General features: G+C 46.2%; 4 protein-coding genes across 4 annotated transcripts in view; 2 read left to right on the forward strand and 2 right to left on the reverse strand.

The window, feature by feature from the left end:
* The window catches only part of LOC126562339 (uncharacterized), a 171362-nt gene that overhangs the window by 128845 nt on the left and 24151 nt on the right, over positions 1 to 18366 (forward strand). The window lies entirely within an intron of this gene.
* The window catches only part of LOC126556132 (fasciclin-1), a 353811-nt gene that overhangs the window by 87041 nt on the left and 248404 nt on the right, over positions 1 to 18366 (reverse strand). The gene's annotated exons all lie outside the window — the stretch shown is intronic.
* The window catches only part of LOC126558010 (26S proteasome regulatory subunit 6A-B), a 309006-nt gene that overhangs the window by 7463 nt on the left and 283177 nt on the right, over positions 1 to 18366 (forward strand). The window lies entirely within an intron of this gene.
* On the reverse strand, positions 8467 to 17899 carry LOC126557141 (uncharacterized). The gene is made up of 7 exons (XM_050212855.1): positions 17440 to 17899; positions 15433 to 15689; positions 14243 to 15155; positions 12492 to 12595; positions 11962 to 12401; positions 10921 to 11134; positions 8467 to 8649 (listed from the first exon to the last, which is right to left on the reverse strand). Exons 1-7 carry the CDS (start codon positions 17897 to 17899, stop codon positions 8467 to 8469), a joined length of 2571 nt encoding a protein of 856 aa, XP_050068812.1.

Below are 18366 nucleotides of genomic sequence, written 5' to 3' on the forward strand. Positions count from 1 at the left end.
GAGGGTGATATTTGCCGTTTTTTTTCTTTTCGTACTTTGGAAAACTGGGGAGATAAAACCTCCGAACGAACCGAAATGGTGATACATAGGGGGAGGTCAAAATAGGCTACAAGTACAGGTACACAATACAAAGAACAGCCAGGTAAAACAAGCGAACAAGCAAAACATGCATCAAGATAGAGGTGGCGCAGCACCGGTGCGACATGACGGTTAGCGTGATGAATCTGATGGCACAGATGGATAGGGAGAAGGAAAACAGGGTGGACGAAAACAGGTGAGTGTAAGAGGCAACATTCTCACCGGCTGACACCAATACGGTTGGATGTACACGTGCTAAATTACTGCGAGATAAAACATAGCAAACGTGTGCGTAAAAGCGTAGAGTGAATGAGTGAGAGGAAAAATACACCTAGAGAAGAAAAACAACATAACTTTTTTTTTGAAAATGATGGTGCAACACAACGCCAACACATGTACACTATAAAATGGTGGCAATATTTATAGGAGGCTATTTAACGAGCGGTGACAGCCATGGTTCGTGCGGCGCAGAAAACTAACACGATGGGTATAACAGGGATCACGTAAGCGAGAGAGAGAGAGAGAAAAGGGAACCAAATTGTTGGTATAATTTCCTTCCAGCCCTTCTACAATCCCTCTCGTGTCAAGCACTTACGTCAGGTTTTTTTTTTTGATCAGTTAAACAATTTTAATGAAATTTCTTTCAAAAAAAGTAATCACACTAATGGCTGTACGGGAATGTGGCAGTGTGATCTGGCACGAAATCTACCACACCCCGAGTACCACTTGAACCTGCCGGCTGCCATGCTTCATAGCCAAGGAAGGTGCAGTACTAAAGCGTACTCCTCACAATAGAAAGAAGCGCAATATTTTGTCCTTAATTACTCTGCAATAATTGTAGCGGTAAGAGCGAACCGGATGGACTATACTGGGGCTATTTCGTACCGGTTGATTGATAAAAATTTTAACTTCCTTTTTTCTGAATCAATTACTAGGCGCCTCCATTAGCTCTACAACTCCTCGTACGCACCACCAGGCGTCTCCATCCAGTGCTTGAATTCATCGATACGCGCCACCGGGCGCCTCCATTAAAAAAAATCATTTTTTACTTCGTTTGTTTAGAGAGGCTTACAGTTGCTGAAACGTTATTCGCCTCTCTAAAAGAAATCAATCAACTAATCATGGCACTCCCTTTTTTCCCTTTTTTTTTCTTTCCCATGAATCATGCTTGCAGAAACCCCAAAAGCCGTTTGCCATCAAAAAGCGATTAGTGTTTTTTTGTTTTAAGGTTGGGAACAGTGATTAGATTGCCGTTTAACGTCGTATATAGAAACTTTCGCTTCGCTGTCACGCACGTTCCGTATTCTTAGGCTTGTGAAAAATGCAAAATGTGTGATTTTATTTATGTAGCATGCATTTTTGAGTTTGTATTGCGTATTTTGAGGCGTATTTGTGACGATTTTTTTTTCTAGGAAATGCACAAAGCTACATAGCGATAAAACACGAGCACAGTTTAAAAAACAAACAAAGCCATTATGACATAGACAAACTAGAAATCAAACAACAAACCGATCGTACTTACATAAACGTATAGCATGGATGCGATTATGCGCTTACACTACGGAGGATATCAGTATCGAATTTGGGGTCTACTGAGGCGGGTACAGGCGGCCTCATTTGCGTCTTGGCGGTTCCGGTGGGGCGGCCGGCCGCACGCACTAAAGACAATGGGAATGCCCCGTATTACCCTACCGGCCTACGGCAATGCCATGCAACGAGCAAAAGAAAAACAAAAACCGTGGGAAAAGAATAGTATGAAGAGGGGAGGAGCATTCCAGTATGCAGCATCAAAACGCCTACCACCGAGCAAACAACATCCGTGACCAAAGCCACACAAATGAGCAATGAGAAGAGCGGAAAAGATAAAAAGATATAACTAGATAGAATAAGAAGGAAGTGTAGGATGCGCGTGAGGAATGAGTGGGATTATTGGGGGTGGGGAGGTTGGCGGTAGCGCTAGAAGAAGAGAGATGGTGATAAGAGAGATGGTGAATATTTACAGAGAACATGGCGCCGGCTGGGGCTCGGTCCGTCCGTGCAGTTTGTCGGAGATTCGGACGAAAATGAGGTAGGGCCGTAGTAGTAGCGGTCGAGATGAGGGACCGCCGACAGAGACACCCGATGATGTGAGCGCGTGTATCGCTGTGATGTGTGAGAGGGATTGGGATAGGAATCTAATGCTCTGTTTTCTAGCACACCCCCGCCGCACGCAGTTAGTATCCGCTCTGTCAATGATATATGCTACTGAATGTCTTGTCTTATGGTGAACTAACTGTTCGCTCTCTGTTAACTAGCTTCTTGATAGTCTAGTACTGCCTCAACCGTACGCAGTAACGTCAATGCCAGCCAATATTCCATTATTACTATTAGGTGTATTAATGTGTTCGTGCGGTTTTGGTATTAATGCTCCCATTTATTTAGTACATATTTATTGAATCTGGCAACACTGCCAATTTGAAGTGTCATTATTGGGCTACAATATCCACTATCTGTCATTTTGATAAATAGTAAATAACATAGTATCTGCGAGCACCGAACATGGCATCATTTGTACCAAATAATGTGTTTTTGCGGGGAGTTTTGCTTCATTATTTCAATATGAAGAAAAAGGCTGCCGAAAGTCATAAAATTTTGGTAGAAGTGTATGGTGACCATGCTCTAGCTGAACGAACGTGTCAGAAGTGATTTGCACGGTTCAAAAGTGGCAATTTTGATTTGGAAGATGAGGAGCGTTCCGGAGGACCACGAAAGTTTGAGGATGGAGAATTAGAGGCAATACTGGATGAAGATCCATCAGAAAACCAAAAAACACTTGCACAGACACTGGGAGTGGCTCAGCCAACCATTTCTCTTCGATTAAAAGCAATGGGAATGATCCGGAAGGTGGGAAATTGGTTGCCCTATGACCTGAAGCCAAGAGACGTCGAACGCCGTTTGTTCACTTGTGAACAACTGCTCCAAAGGCAAGAGCGGAAGGGATTTTTGCATCGAATAGTGACTGGTGATGAAAAGTGGGTACATTACGATAATCCAAAACGTCGTGCAACGTATGGATACCCCGGACATGCCACATCATCGACAGCCAAGCCGAATATTCATGGCGCGAAGATCATGCTGTGTATTTGGTGGGACCAGCTGGGTGTGGTGTATTATGAGCTGCTACAACCAAACGAAAAGATCACTGGGGAGGTCTATAGACGACAATTGATGCGTTTAAGCCGTGCTTTGAAAGAAAAAAGACCACAATACGCCGATAGACACGACAAAGTCATATTGCTACATGACAATGCCAGGCCACATATAGCGGTACCGGTTAAAAATTATTTAAAAACACGCAAATGGGATGTCCTACCCCACCCGCCGTATAGCCCAGACATTGCCCCTTCTGATTACTATTTGTTCCGGTCGATGGAACACAGCCTGGCTGACCAGCAGTTCCATAATCACCAAGAAGTGCAAAAATGGATGGAGGATTGGTTAGCGGCCAAACCGCCATCTTTTTTCCGCGACGGGATCAGAAAGTTGCCTGAAAGGTGGAAGAAGGTTGTGGAAAGTGACGGCCAGTATTTTGAAAATTGAATAAATTACCATTTCGCCAAAAAACAGAGCCCAAAACTTTGGTTAAAAACCGCACGAACACATTAATACTCCTAATAGTTTTAAAAGTTAGTAAGCCGTCCTAGAGATGAGACTTGGATGATATACTTTCGAGTTTGTACAGTAACATTTAAACACAGGCGTTGACAGATATGTACAGCAGCTTCCAAAAATCACACACCAACAAACACGCACACTAGATTTAAAAAAAACACACACACACACACCAAACGATCGTACGGACACATAGAAACACATACACGCACGGGTCGCTAAATGATGAAGAGCGTAATGGGGATGGAGCATCTGCACGTGAGGACGCTGCAGAGGCTACAGAGATACAGCAGTAGAGCATAGCGGATGACAGCGAGATAAACAGAGATGAGTGTAAGGAGCAGGATTTTGGAAAGAAGGGAAACGCAAGATGGAGGAATAAGAAGACAGAAGAGTTGGTGACAGTTTTGTTAGATAGCGAAAGGGTAGAAGAAACAAACTGCAATGGGAAGAATGGAAGAAGAAGAAGAAAACAAACACGAAATACTATGTACAATGGAGCGAAAGTACAGAGCACCGTTATCGTGCTCTGACTTTTTGATTGTTAGTATGTTTGCTTTTGAAGTACAACAGCGAAGTACACTACTAACCTTTTGCTGGTAATTATGTTCGTTACGCTCACCAATATCTTGTGTAGGTGTGTAAATGTGTAGCGTGTGGTGTAAAAACGCGTTTGCTTTCTAACCACACTTCGCGTGTAATGACAGGTTTCGGATGAAAGGACTCGCTAGAGGGAGAACACTTTCGCATCTGCTAAAACAGCTTCGCCTTCACACTAATGCACCGTGGTGTTTTCAAGTCTCTTTTGCTTACTATCACTAGGAGGAAAGAGAGTGAGAGATAGAGAGAGAGTGATTGACTATCACTCCAAGAAAATACTGTCCACTAACTATCTAGATAGTGAGATAAGAATGATTTGACTTCCCACCTCGCCATTTCGCCGATAGTCAATTTGCTAAATTCTAAACCCAGAACTCCCTGCTCCTTGGCACTTTATCGCCTCGGTCTCCGTCCACAGAGGACCCTTCAAAAAACCTCCTGCTGCGGATCTCTAATATAATCTTTCGGTAGCAAACGAGAATAAAATTTCCAAAAAAAAAAAAAAAACATTCACGTCCCAAAATAGTGGTCAAGCACGCGATATCGGTGACGGCTGGTTGCGGTTTCTTCCGTCAAATTTTCGACCGCCAAACCACCACCCACCCAACCACACGCAGCAACCGGACGTCGCAGCACGAATAGCGCAATCGAAATGGCGCAAGCTATTATAATGGGACACGCACGCACAAAAACACACACAAGAAAGTGAGCCATTTTACAGCACACTTGCTACTGACAGAGTGGAAGCAAAATATTTGGCCTAGTCGCTCCAGATACTCCCGATACACCATTTCGCAATATGTTCGTGCACAAAAGCGGGGTGGTTTTTCAGAATTTGTTTTATAACCTATTTTGCACTATCTCTCGGTGTCGGAAAGAATTTTCAATGGCCGCAAAGCTAGGCTATCCACAGTAACTATAGCGCCGGTAGCGCCCTAAGAAGCGAGGGTTGAAATTGGCATTCCCTCGCCCGCCTCCAAGCGCCGAACGCCACATGAAAATGGAAAGCCCTTCCGGTTAACGGTCAACAGGGGGCATCGACATAAATAGGCTGCTGGGCCTGCTGACCCCCCACCCCGCGGCAAGCGACGCGAGCAGTAACTTATGGCGTTTATTAAGTACCGCGTTATGGTTTCCGCACTATGGGCTTCTTGGAATAGGTGGGAGTTCAATCGACGGTGCTGTTGAGCTATTGTGCATAACGTCTCGGCAGTGGAACGTAGGCGAATGACAGATACTGAGTACCTCAATACATGAAGTCACTAAATCCCGAGCATTGCTCGGCAAACCTGAATTTTATTGCTAGATTGTCTCGTTTCTTGTGTCCAAATCATTCTTTTCACCATAGTCCAATAGTCGGTTGAACACCGAAGTAAACAAGCTCCTTGAACTGTACGTACAATGAACCTTGAAGACCTCAGCGGGAGCACCGCAACCTGTGCTCTGTGGTATAAAGTCACATGCGGAGTACACCAACGCCGAGACAATCGTATTTCAAGCACAAAATTCTTCACACAACGAACACTCGTAACACAGGCGGCTTCACTTTCTCGGTGCACAATTTTCTCACAAACGCTCCATGTCCGTGGTCGCTGGATTCTGTTGCCAAGCGACGGAAGTGATCGTAATTCGGTTGATTGCAGTCAAATATTGATGGACGATTGTACACTTGACAGTTACACAGAAACACACACTGTTACCGAGTTGGTGAGTCTCATGTTTTGAAGGTACTCGGCAGCAGGTACCGATCTGCTACACTAGATGGCGTACGTTCAGCAGGTTAGTGAACCTGCCGCTCTAAACTCAATGCCGACTCGATCCTTCACCTTTGCTCACACGGGGAGGCCTTCCTGTTGGGAAGTGCATGAGTGCATCACGGCGCTGATCCGGTTTATACCAAGTTTTATACTCTACTTCTCTCTAGTAAAATCGCCGCGTCTCTCTCTCTCTCTCTCTCTCGCTCTCTGTCTCTATCGTTCCTTATTTCTTTAAGACACACATGTAGACACACATATATTCTCATCAAGAGTTCTGAGACGGGTAGTCAGCATAGGGGGGCCACATGTGTATATGTAAGTGTGTTCATGGCGTCATACGTGTACGTAGTAGCGGCCCCGACTAAGACTATCTAGTGTCCTTTGACCCCCAGACATTCGTTTCCGGTCATTTATCCACGCCCGAATTGCCGGCCAGGTAGTAGTGCACCGGGCAGCAAGATTTCTGTTTTCTAGGAATGTTTTGTGCGTGTGTGTGTGTATGTTGATAAGTTGATGGATACTGGTAACAGAAGGAAGTAGTCCTGCGTAGGTCACAAATGCTACACCGGTTCACTACTGTTTACAGCTGTCCTTGCGGGATATTACTTCGTGTCCAGAACTTCTTTTTTTATGAGGGCTTAGGTTCACTGGATCTCACAGCTCGTTTCTTTGTGAGCTAGAGAACCCTCAATAAATTATCCCCACAAACTTCGTCATCCAAAAACAAAACCAAAAAAAAAAACTGCAAAAGATAACACTATCTCATCCATTTTCTACTCTTCTAGTGTCTACTCCGTACTATTAATGCGTCCCATGTGTGGAATACCAGTGTACAAGATCCACTATTTAGTCGAACTCTTTTAGTGTGGGTTCGCTAAACGACAAATAAACGCATAAAAAGAGCGCACACAAACACACATACAGACACGACACACACTGAGCCGTCGGGTTCGTAAGGTACGGAACACTTTGCCTTTGCGGCCTGCTAAAAACTCAACTCGTCCTGCTAGCGATCGCAGCCAGACTGAAGCCCAATCGGTCGCCCAACTGTTACGGAAGCCTTAACACCACACCAGCCAACAATCATCATCCACCTTCCCTTCCGATTGGGGGCAGGTAGGCAGGGAACGGTGGTGTTGGTTGAGGTGGCGGAAGGGGAGTCCAGCCTCATACCACACCCTGCAGTAGATGGTAGCGTTTGGGCGACACTAGCACGCGAAAAGGACGAACGCCTCCCGACCGGACGCTACCAATCTGGACGAACAAAGGAAACTTACCCATGGTGAGCGAGCTACAGGGCCGTAGGTGTAGCGATAGGAGCCCCGGTTTGACATTCGCTTACACTACAACATCCACACACACACACACACAAAAGCACACACGCGTTAGTGAATGCGCAGCTACGAGTAGTTCGGTTCGTTCGGTGCTTGGAGCAAGCTCGCCAATCTTGCGGATGTAATATTAAAGTTGTGTGTGTGTGTGTGTGTGTGTGTGTGTGTGTGTGAAATGTGAAACAGTGGTATGGCTCGTTACTATTCTCGCACAGTTGTGTGGCGTCTGTAAGCGAATGACCTCACGAAATCGCATCACAACAACAGGCAACAAAATGGACGAAGGCACGACAAAAATGGCAGAACAGGGTGGGGAGAGTGAGAAAGGGCAGGCAGAAAATTCAGGAGCTTTCTCTTAACCTCTGCACACCGGCACACACACGCACGCACACATACGTGCTTAGTAATTTGCGTAAGCAAGCAGCGGAAACCTGCTAACCAGATGAAATTGGAGTATTCATTCCGGGCGCTTATATCCGGTTGGTGGCCATGGGCCAGACTTACCCAGCAAATCAGTGTGGGCGAGAATGTGACCATAAAAATATCTTTCAACCAGCAAGGTTATCCCCCCCCCCTAGCAGCGGTTCTAGCGGTCCCCCGTACGGTGTATGCGAGGGTTGTCAAGCTTGGCTTCAAGTTTCTTCCGAACACAAGATTTAACCTTCTTCCCAGGCTTCGCCTTCGCGTAGCCATATTCACCCCACAATTATCCAGACCGCTTTCCCTTTACTCCCCACCCCCCAGAGACATGTTATCGAGCAGACCCGTGAGGTTGATATTCAATAAATTCAACCCAAGAAAAGAAAAAGCACGGACCGATTCAGGCTCAACCTTGGCTAGGTGAGTAGGTCTTTTGCATTTTCCTTCCACCCCCGTTTTTATTCCTTATACATCAGGGTGTCCTTCTTGTTTGCTGGTTACTGGTGAGGTCGCTAGCGGTTGGTAAGTGGTAATTTAATTATCTTTCGCCATTCATTTCCAAAACATTCGGAGCGGTGCGCAAATTACAACCACGGTCCCTAATTGATGGCGTGCTGCTACTGGTGACTTCAACCTTTCTTGTTAATTTTTGAGGTTAACCCTCGAACCGAATCCGGATCGAATCCAATTTGATAAACCTTCCGCACACATACCGACACACGGACCCACAAAGAGCTCAGTTTTATTTCTTCCTGCTGCTGTTTACTTTCTTGGTCCTCAACTAGTTGTGTTATTCTTTTTTTTTTTTTGCTCTGGAAGGAATGCTTGGGGTGATAAGATACGTGGGTGGGCTACTAGAGGATTGTCACGAAGTTTTAAGGACACGTTACTGGGATATAAATTGTATCATTTGGATTTTTTCTTTTCTTTGGTGCTTCTCCTCGGCTAAGTGCCAGGCGAGAGAGCAGGTCCCTTTTTTGCACTCAATTAACATAGCCGATCGTCCCCCTTTTCGCATCGAGGTTGCGATAACTTACGCCCTTGCTTTACCATCACCCCCCCCCCCCCCCCCCCCAGCACATCCTCTCCCTTGGAAACCACCACGAGGGAAGAAAATTGGAGCTCGTTTACAACTGACCTGGTGGAAGTCGCACAACTACGCTGATACGCTGTTGGTTAATGAGCGCTCGAGCGAAGTCCTCAGCGAATTATTCATGCCGGCGTTCAGATATTAAGTACACCCTAATTGGATGTGTCTATTATTTTGCAATCAGCACCCACCAAAGAAATCACCACACGAACCAGGTCCAGCTGGTTAGCTCCACAGCTTTCGGCGGGTGGGGTTGGGGGGATTGAGGGGTTGGGAAATCAAAACATTTGTCAAATTTGTTGGCAGCCGCTAGTATGGCGCGAGCAATACTTTTTACCTGTTTAGCAATGGCGTTTCTTTGAAGATTGAAGGGAGAATCAGATAAAGAGCGAGCGGGAGCGAGCACGTCCGTTCTGAGGTCACTGTAACAGTTTTTCATCCGAAAACGAAAAAAAAAACAAAAACCCCTGCCCCTACCTACCCGTGGGACATTTTTGCCAACATTTTGCAGTGCGAAACAGTTTTGTGCTCGTTGGGCGAATTTGTTTGCTCGTCGCACCGGTTGTTAAAAATAGCGACGGATAGGGATAGGGAGAGTTTTGGGGGGGGGGGGGGGGGGGTGCCACAATTACCACAGCCTTCTACTGATGCGGCGTATCCTTGCCGAAGTTTTCCGTACAGGTGCGTGAGAAATCAAGCGGCCTTCCAAAAGCTCGTGCCGATAGCGAAGGTTAATTATCGGTCGTGCCGTATTATACGGTGACATTTTGGTATCGTAAGAGACGTGGGGAACGTGGGTACAGCCAGGGTGATTGATGTATATAAATAATCGAAAATTGACAAATGAGCCCAAGGGTACAAGCGTGTAGGGAGGTGTGACCGGTACAGCTATTTTCGTAGAGAATAATATTTTGTGTTACCATTCATCAGGGATTTTCTTACATTCGGCTAGCTTTGGACGCCATTTTGTGTGAAATAGCCGATGGGAGGCCTAATTTCTTGTAGTGATTCTTGAGGTGAAATTCCCTATATGTAAATTAATAACAACAAAATCTACACAATGTAAAGCTTTTCTATCGTAAAGTGTTGCCTTTGTGCCATTGAGGCAATCAAAATGGCTGCCACAATCATTTTCTGCAACAAATAGCACATTTTAGTTAAATACGGATCAAAGAAAAGAATTAAGATTCTCAGAATCCTAAAACCATACTCATTAAAGGATAGAGTTTTTGCACCCCAAAACCTCCCCGATATCCTCAACGCCCGCCATCATCCACCATCGGTTTCTAGCAGTCTTCAGGCAGGCACTGCCAAGGACACTAGTTGCATGCCTGCACGAAACCGTCGAAGCAAGTTGCATGTAACTTTCTTTGGGGCGGGGGAAGGGGGTGTGGGGAATTGCACCACACTCGGGCAGGAAAAAACGGGAAAAACAAAACAATCCATTTCAAAGCCACTCGAAATAAAACTGAAAACAGAAAAATGGCGACCATTTCCTTTGCTGTCGTTTGGTAATGGTTTTTAATGAGGCGAGATGGAATTTGCCCGATAAGCTCACTTACCCCCATGATTCTATTGTACGATTGTTTTGTTTTACGTTATCCTTTTTTTTGCTATACTTTTTACCTCTATTACCTCAGTTTCCCTCCATTAGCTAATATTATGAAATGCGTCACAAAGGATAGGACCACTTGTCGTGTGTCTTGTGCGCGATGATAAATGGTTTGTATGGGGAAAAAAGTGGGCGGAACAAAAAAGAAGCTCGACCAACACGTCGGGGTCGCACGTGACTTCACAGGACACTAACCCTAACCTTAAAAGACAACGAACAAATCAGGCAGAGGAACCAACAGGAAGTGCGCATCCTGTGCGCCTGTCTGTTTTATCTATACCGTCGTGTACGCTTCATCTCTTTCCCGCAGTAGGATAAAAAAAAGCTGTGGCCCAATCAGGGGAACCGGTACATCCTATCCCTTGGTTCTACGGTACTTACCGCTACCTCCACCTGTCGATCGCTGGCAGTTAGTAGCTGCACCTTTAGATGCACCGGATCACCGGCCGGCTTCTTCAGCTCGATTACCGACCGGCTACCACCGTCCAGCACTCTCACACTCGGTTCGGCCGTACTGTGGGGCCCTGTTCGCGTTGCTGCCTTGCGTGGAACCCTCCGGTTGACAGATGTTGGTGTGTCCTCCGCACTGGAGGAGCTACTGTCATGATAGTAGATCATATCGCACGATCACAAACGCTTACTGTAAGTGTTCCCCGACTAGCCGTACCAACGCACTCTCTATCACTGGCACACTTCCTGCATCGGGACACACCACCCGGGATCTCTCTACTAGCACCGTGCCCGTATCAGGGCAAGAATTCCCTGCACAACTTCACAACACCCGACACGCACGACCCTTTGCTGGCGCGGCATCTGAAGGTAAAGCGACGCACTGCGCACTGCGCGAGTATCTTGACGATCGCCGGCCGTATCGTTCGGCCGTTATCCACTCCCGAGGTCAGACCTGCGAGTGTGCGGGACCTCGAATGGTTAAGCAGGTCGCACCATTAAGCCGCCCTGCCGTGCTGACCTAGTTGCCGAGTCGGTCCCAAGGATCCCTAACCATTCTCCTCTATGGGAGTCTATGCGTGCGTGTATGTGTGTGCGTCGGTGTTGTTCACTTCTTCACGAAAATCGCCGAACCAAAAAATCGACCAGCACGCAACGGTCCGCTAGGGCTACTGGATGGAGATGTTGTGCAAGAGAAAAAAGTGACAGAAAAATGGCAAACTAGTCGATTGCGTGCTGTGCGACAATAAGCGGACGATGCGAAGGAAACGTTGTAGGGCGCCCGGTAAGGGTACCGAACCACAGCCAAACAGTTCATATAAATATACCCTCCAAAAAACGTGTGTATATTAATTAGATGAATTCATTAAGATTATAGCAGGTGCGCGAGGTTTGTGTGTTTATACGCTGGCGAACAGTGTCCAAAGTAGGCCAATCTCAGTAGACCAACTTCGTTCCTCGAACGGGCTTCACCGGCAGCCCGATACGCCGGTACGTTCGCAGATAAAGTACAGCTCCTTCCAACAGTTTGACACCGTCCAGATCCATGTGGCCGCTGATGGTGGAGCCGGAGGCAGCTCCTGCTGCTGCTGCAGCTCCTCAACATCGTCGGCAGTGCGTGACATCGAAACGCACCGGACCTTGAACGCATCCATCTCGGCAGCCTGCTCGCGGCGATGCAGCTCGTCCCGCCAGTTAGTCCATCCGATGGCGATGGGACGGCCGGTCAGATGCCAGTGAAAGTTTCCACCGTCCGCCAGATCGTTCGCCCCGCACCAGTACGACTGATCGCGCGGATAGTGACCCGCACCGTCCAACAGCTGGTCGATGGATTGCTGCGTTTGCTCCGTCCCCACCGTCACTAGTGCACGGCCTAAATAGTGACAATATTCGGTCGCCTTGAACCAGTTTGCCTGGACCAGGGCACATTGTCGAGAAATAGAAACAGAAGCGAAACAATTAAACGCCTTTAGGTGCAGGCAAAGAGGACCTTTCTGGCTTACCTTAAAGTTGGGCACGATAAATGCCGCATCTGCGGCACATTCCGGAAGTTGCTGGTACGGTGTGACAATAGCGTACGCCAAGCGTACCAACAGCACCAGCCACACTATTGGTGCGTACTCCATCGTCCGAGGGTTTAGCAGCAACTGTACGCTGTAGTGCATGTTTTGCCAGGGGTTTACCTTGCGTGTCTCAACCATCCCCGGAAGCTGGATAACATCAGTCTGAAGCTAAAATACACATTACGGTCTAGCGACGCTCTAGCAACCAGTGTATGCACACAGATTGCACCAAAGCGATCGTAATCAGTGTGCTGAAACATGCTACAATATTTACTACTCCCATTATTACAGATGCTTTCGAAACATTGAGCAAGCTGGAAGCATTACACATAATTGGTAGAATGAAGTGTTTAATGGTTACGTTTGTCCACCATCTTTTGATAACTTTTGCAGGCGTCTGCAGGCCCCGATGACTACAGCGTACCAGCAAGGAAGTCACAACAGATTCAAACATTAATGATTGTGCGTGACTTATTTCAGATTCATTAGATTTCCCTGCTTCGGTACTCTCTTAAACCACTCGTCGATATTAGTGGAGCTGGCCATGCTTTACTATTAGTGAAGCATGCATGTTGCAGTGCTGTTTTTAAATGTAGCAAATCAGTCAGGAAATTGTTTGGCTCTTGATTTACTAGGTAAAGAATACCTAGGAATGTCTGTGATATGGAATTGGTTTCGTTTCCCCTTGGAATCATTTTGGTCATCTTAGTTATCATGTCACGATGTCACGCCGACGATAATAAAAGAAAATGTCGTCCTTCTCAAACCTGTGTTGGGGTAAGAGGTGGGACTTATCATCGTCATTGGTGAGCCTAGCCACCCCCGTTATCATGGCTTATATACTTTGGTATAATATTCGTCAACATCCAAACAGGACTCCTAAACCAGTTCGTCAAGCATCCCTAACGACACCGATTCTTACCTGAATGAGCAAGAAATTCTAGACATATTTTTTCCCCGTCCGATTGTTTGGATCTGAAAAATACGGCTCAGAACATCATAGACAGACACCAAATTGAGGTGGAAAGAGCATGGAAACACCTATTGAGTTTCTTTCGTTTATTCGCTCTAACAATCGCTTATATTATCGAACACCATGCTACTATTTACCACACGAAAGCATCCTGTGCTATCCTAGTTGACATCGAAATATATTTCACAAGAAATTTTCCTTCTTGATCCTTTTCCTATCTTCTATCAATTAATTCGTCAGACAAACTATACAGGAGTTTCGAAAATATCAGAAACAAGTTCACCGAGGTATTGATATGTTCAAGCATATTATTGATTTAGTCTGTGAGAAATAAAACTGCTCGGAAGTTGTAATTGGATTGTTCCGCAGGATTGTAGAATCACTCATTTTCTATCCTAGTATCCATAGCTCAGGCAACTGTTCAGGTCCGACTAGACATTTTTTCAGCACCGGTTGCTTGGACCAGAAACGCGTGTGTCTACAAAAATCAATCAATAATATACGTGAACATATCAATACCTCGGTCAACTTGTTCATTATAACCTCAGAAAACCCTGCAAGTTGCTTCATTTCCTTACAGTCTAATATGTTACTTACGCCCTTTTCCATCGTCTATCCGCACCTTCGTTTTCCCTTTTTTTCTTCTCCAGTTTGTGTTAACCGCAGAACCTATTCTATCGCGCCATCATTCATTTTGCCTTTTTTTTCGACTTCTTACCATGTGGTTTAACATCCTTCTCTAATTCATCTCCTTCACGTACATCGACAGATTCACCCTTCAGCTTTTTAGCCGTTGATTCTTCCCCTACATGCGCTGATTCCGTCTGCTCCGTTTTCGCTACCTTACGCTTACCCGCGAACGGTGCTTCCGGGCGCCAATCTTCCTCACTTACCACGTTCAAAAGGGGCTGCTGCCTGCGATTTGTGATTTGTGACAGACGCTCGTAACTAGTCTTTTGCTTCTCGTGCCCCAGATAATGCTCATTCAACACCCCTTCCGGGCACCGTTCAAACACGGCCACAAACATCCCAATCGTCAGATCGTCCTTGGTCCGGGCGTACAGACACCGCTCACCGATGCCGACAAAATCGGGCGAACCGACGTTATGCCACTCCTTGCCCAGCTCCTGCCGTGCGTCGAGCAAACGGAAGTGCCCATTGTGGCGCAGCACACCCTGTACTACCTCTTCGTTTTCCTGGATGTAAATCGAGCAGGTCGAGTACACGATCCGGCGTGCATTAGGGTACGCATTCATCGCGTGCGAAAGCAGCTTGTACTGTAGTCCGCCGAGCTTGTACAGCCGCTGCTCGTCCATCGGTTCCGTTTCGTACTGGCGTTGCAGCATCCCGGATCCGGAGCAGCTCGGATCGAGCAGTATATACTCGACGCCTGGGACCTGCTCGTCCGTTACGTTCAAACAGTCGCTGTTTATCGTTTTGATCACACCGTACGAACTGACCATCTGTGTGAGTGTTGCGTACCGTTGCGCATTTAGCTCGACCGCGTAGATACGGCCCTTGTTCTTCATCAGGGAGGCTAGGTGCGTTGTCTTCAGGCCGGGTGCGGCACACATATCGAGCACGACCGATTTTTTGCCCGGACGGAGCAGATACGTCGGTAGCAGACAGGCCTGTAAAAAAACGTTCGAAACGTTTTATTGGAGGTGCGTGTGTGTTTGTGTGTGGGTGGGTAGAATTTTTGCTTTCTTATCCTAATCCCGTGTGGTCAAACCGATCGCTTAAAGTTCGTAGAACCGACAGAAACCGTTCAATTCGCATGGCGTTGTACATCACATGCATTGCAAGTGTATAAATAGTGTGCATGTGGAGTGTACACAGCCTCCGGATGTTGCGAGCTATGCGTTAGGCATTTTTCAATTGATAAATGAATAAAAATTTAGTACATACCTTGTTCTGCAGTATGAATTTATCTCGCAGATGGCGCGCTCGACCCCAGAACTGTTTGGCACTGTTCGGGAACACGAGCATTTCCGGAAAATGGTAGTCTTCTATGTATTCCGACTCGCTGAGCGTTTTTACACGCTCGAGGAACGCGCGATACTCGTCGAATTTTTCCTCCACCAGTGTCCATTGTTCCGTGGCGAGCAATCCTTTCGCATCCGCTATGCCTACCAGATTCGTGTTGATGCGCACATAGCGTGGATCTAGCCGGAAGAGAGAGCGACAAAAAAAAAGTACTTAAGACATACAGTCGAACAAGCGAGCATGCCCGCGATAAGGCAAAAAAATAGGAATTTAATTCTGCGATACAATCCCAGATCGGATCGATCGGGATGTTAAAACCAATCCAAAATTTTGAACTCGTGTCTCGTGTCGTGTTGTGAACAACAATTTTCAGGCTTTTTTTTACCACTAAACTCTCATTAAAATCTGTGCTCTTGCTCTTGCCCCCAAATGATTTGTCCTTTTTTTATTTTAAAATTTTAATTTGTATTGATCAGTGAAAAAAATATGATAAAAATGAGAAAAATTACCTGTTGTTCATGAAATTTGGTATAGTATATCTAGTCACAGGTACGAACAACTCATTTTTTAAATTTTTCAACTGTAGGTTGATTCTTCTTCTTGGCTTAACGACCTCTAAGGGTCATGCCGGCCATCGAAATGGCTTACTAGACTGCCGATACCACGTAGTTGGTGAGTCAGTCCACACTACGGGGGGACGGTCCGGATGGGATTTGAACCTCGGTCCTGCCGTTTGAAGACCGGCGCCGCTGTTGCCTACACCACCGGGCCGCCCCTGTAGGTTGAGTAGGTTTGCTAATAAAAAAAAGTTAGATTTGTTTGGTGGAAAAATGTTCAAACTTGTTACAGGTTTCTTTTTATTATTACACAATCATTGATAATCTTTTGGACAAAAACTAATAGTTTAGTTGCTAATGATCACTGAGGTGTTACTAAAATGTGGTGAAGTACTCAGTAGGCAGTTACTGTATAAGTCGTAAAAATTCAACGAGCTGTGATCGAGGTGTATCTGTGGTGAAGTGCCAATTATTCGCAGCTAGAGAAGCTGTTTTTGCTTACCCACTGTGTGCGACTTTCCGACAGAGTTTTCGTTCAAAATTGCTTTACGATTCGAGAAGTATTCTTCAGCAGGATCCGAAATGCGAAGGTGACCAATGTCCGGTCACCGAAAATTGCGAGGGTTTTTTTTTCAACAATGAATAGTGTATGTGGACAAATTAAAAGAGTCGCGTCTTAAGGTCGAAACAATGAAAAGCAATAATTTAGTTCGAAAAATTCAATATTGAATGTGAAAAGTTCTATGAAAAAAAATTGAAACAATCATTCTTTACTACGAAAAGTTTCTAATTCAGCTAAGTACCAGCTCAGCGCAGAAAATACACCTTTCAACATTGAAGTCAAAAAGTATTCGTGCGATTGCTTTGCCTATACATAATACTAACGCCCGTCGACTCACGTCCGGAGACGCAACTAGTGAGTTTTATGCTTCGCCCGTTCGCGATCTTCCTCCTCCACCTCGCGGAATCCGCGGAACGCGTAAAGCATTATAATGACGTTCACGGTCAGTACGGCGGCCAGTACCGAGCCGCACGTGTTGTGGAACCCTTCGATCCGGAAGTGATCCGCGAGCACGTGTTTCGTGCCGTAGAACGCACCGAACGGTAGCGTGAACATGGCAAAGCTGTAGACAAGCAGCCACAGGATAGCAAAGGCGGCCTGCCGGGAATGTAACGGTATCGTGTACGGATCGTCCACCTCCTGCGCCACCGGTTCGTCTGGCACTGGCTCACCCGCCACTAACGACATCTTTTCACCGGACGGATTTTTGGCGCTTTTCTTTCGCCGACCCATCGCCTGCAGGGAAGGGAAGAGAGCAAAGACAAAAAAAAGAAACCCTTAACCTAAGTGGTAAGTAAACCCCGTTCGTACCTGCAAATTCAACCGTCATGTTACGCTCCATATTCGATTTAAGCGTGCGCAACTCTTCCTCATACTTTCGCACACATTCGACAGGTAGCGTATTGCCGACCAGTCGACCACTCCCGAAAAGCAGCTCCGAGATGAGTACCCGAGCGAGCCACGGACGCAAGCTCGGTTCCTTCGTAGCGAGATCCAGCTCCGTGTAGATTGCATCAATTTTCGGCAGATTGCACAGTACACGGCCCACAATCGAGCGCCCGGTACGGAAATGTCTGTCCTGCTCGAGGAGCGCATCGATATTCCGCCTCTCCTCCACCGCCATCTGCACGTACTTGCAAGCCTTCCGATAGTTCGTGGGCAGTTTATTGCAATGCCCTTTGCGATCACCCGATCCGACCTCACTTTTCGCGTTTTCCGGCTGTGACGCTTCGCCGCTGTCCGATTGCTTATTTCTATTAACTTTTTTCATTGTCTCTAATGGTCGAATATTTTGATGCATCATCTCCAGCTTTTTCACAATCCAGCTCGTAATGAACTATTTACCTTCACTATTATAGAACGGCGTTCTTTAAACGATTTTACAAGGACAGGATTGTTTTTATTCGTAGGAGCTACAGCAGCAGCAACAAATGCACGTTTCAAAGGAGTTCCTTCTTGCAATCGTTGTTGTTGAACAAAAACACGTGAATCGACTTGACAGTACAGCTAATGTGACAATGTTAACAGCTCCGCTGTAGCTTTTATTATCATTGGACCTGTGAAGCGTGGTAGTGATGGGAAAAGTTCCGAAAAAAAAGGAACACATGTTCCTCAATCAGGAATCAATTTTATATGTATATTTATTTTATTATATTGATTTTGTGTATGATGACCTGCCCCGTTTGGCCATCGACAACACCGCTTGTGTTTTTGAAACTAGATTAACGGAGTATTTCC

The sequence above is a fragment of the Anopheles maculipalpis genome, chromosome X, assembly GCF_943734695.1.
Source record: "Anopheles maculipalpis chromosome X, idAnoMacuDA_375_x, whole genome shotgun sequence".
Classification (NCBI taxonomy): Eukaryota; Metazoa; Arthropoda; class Insecta; order Diptera; family Culicidae; genus Anopheles; species Anopheles maculipalpis.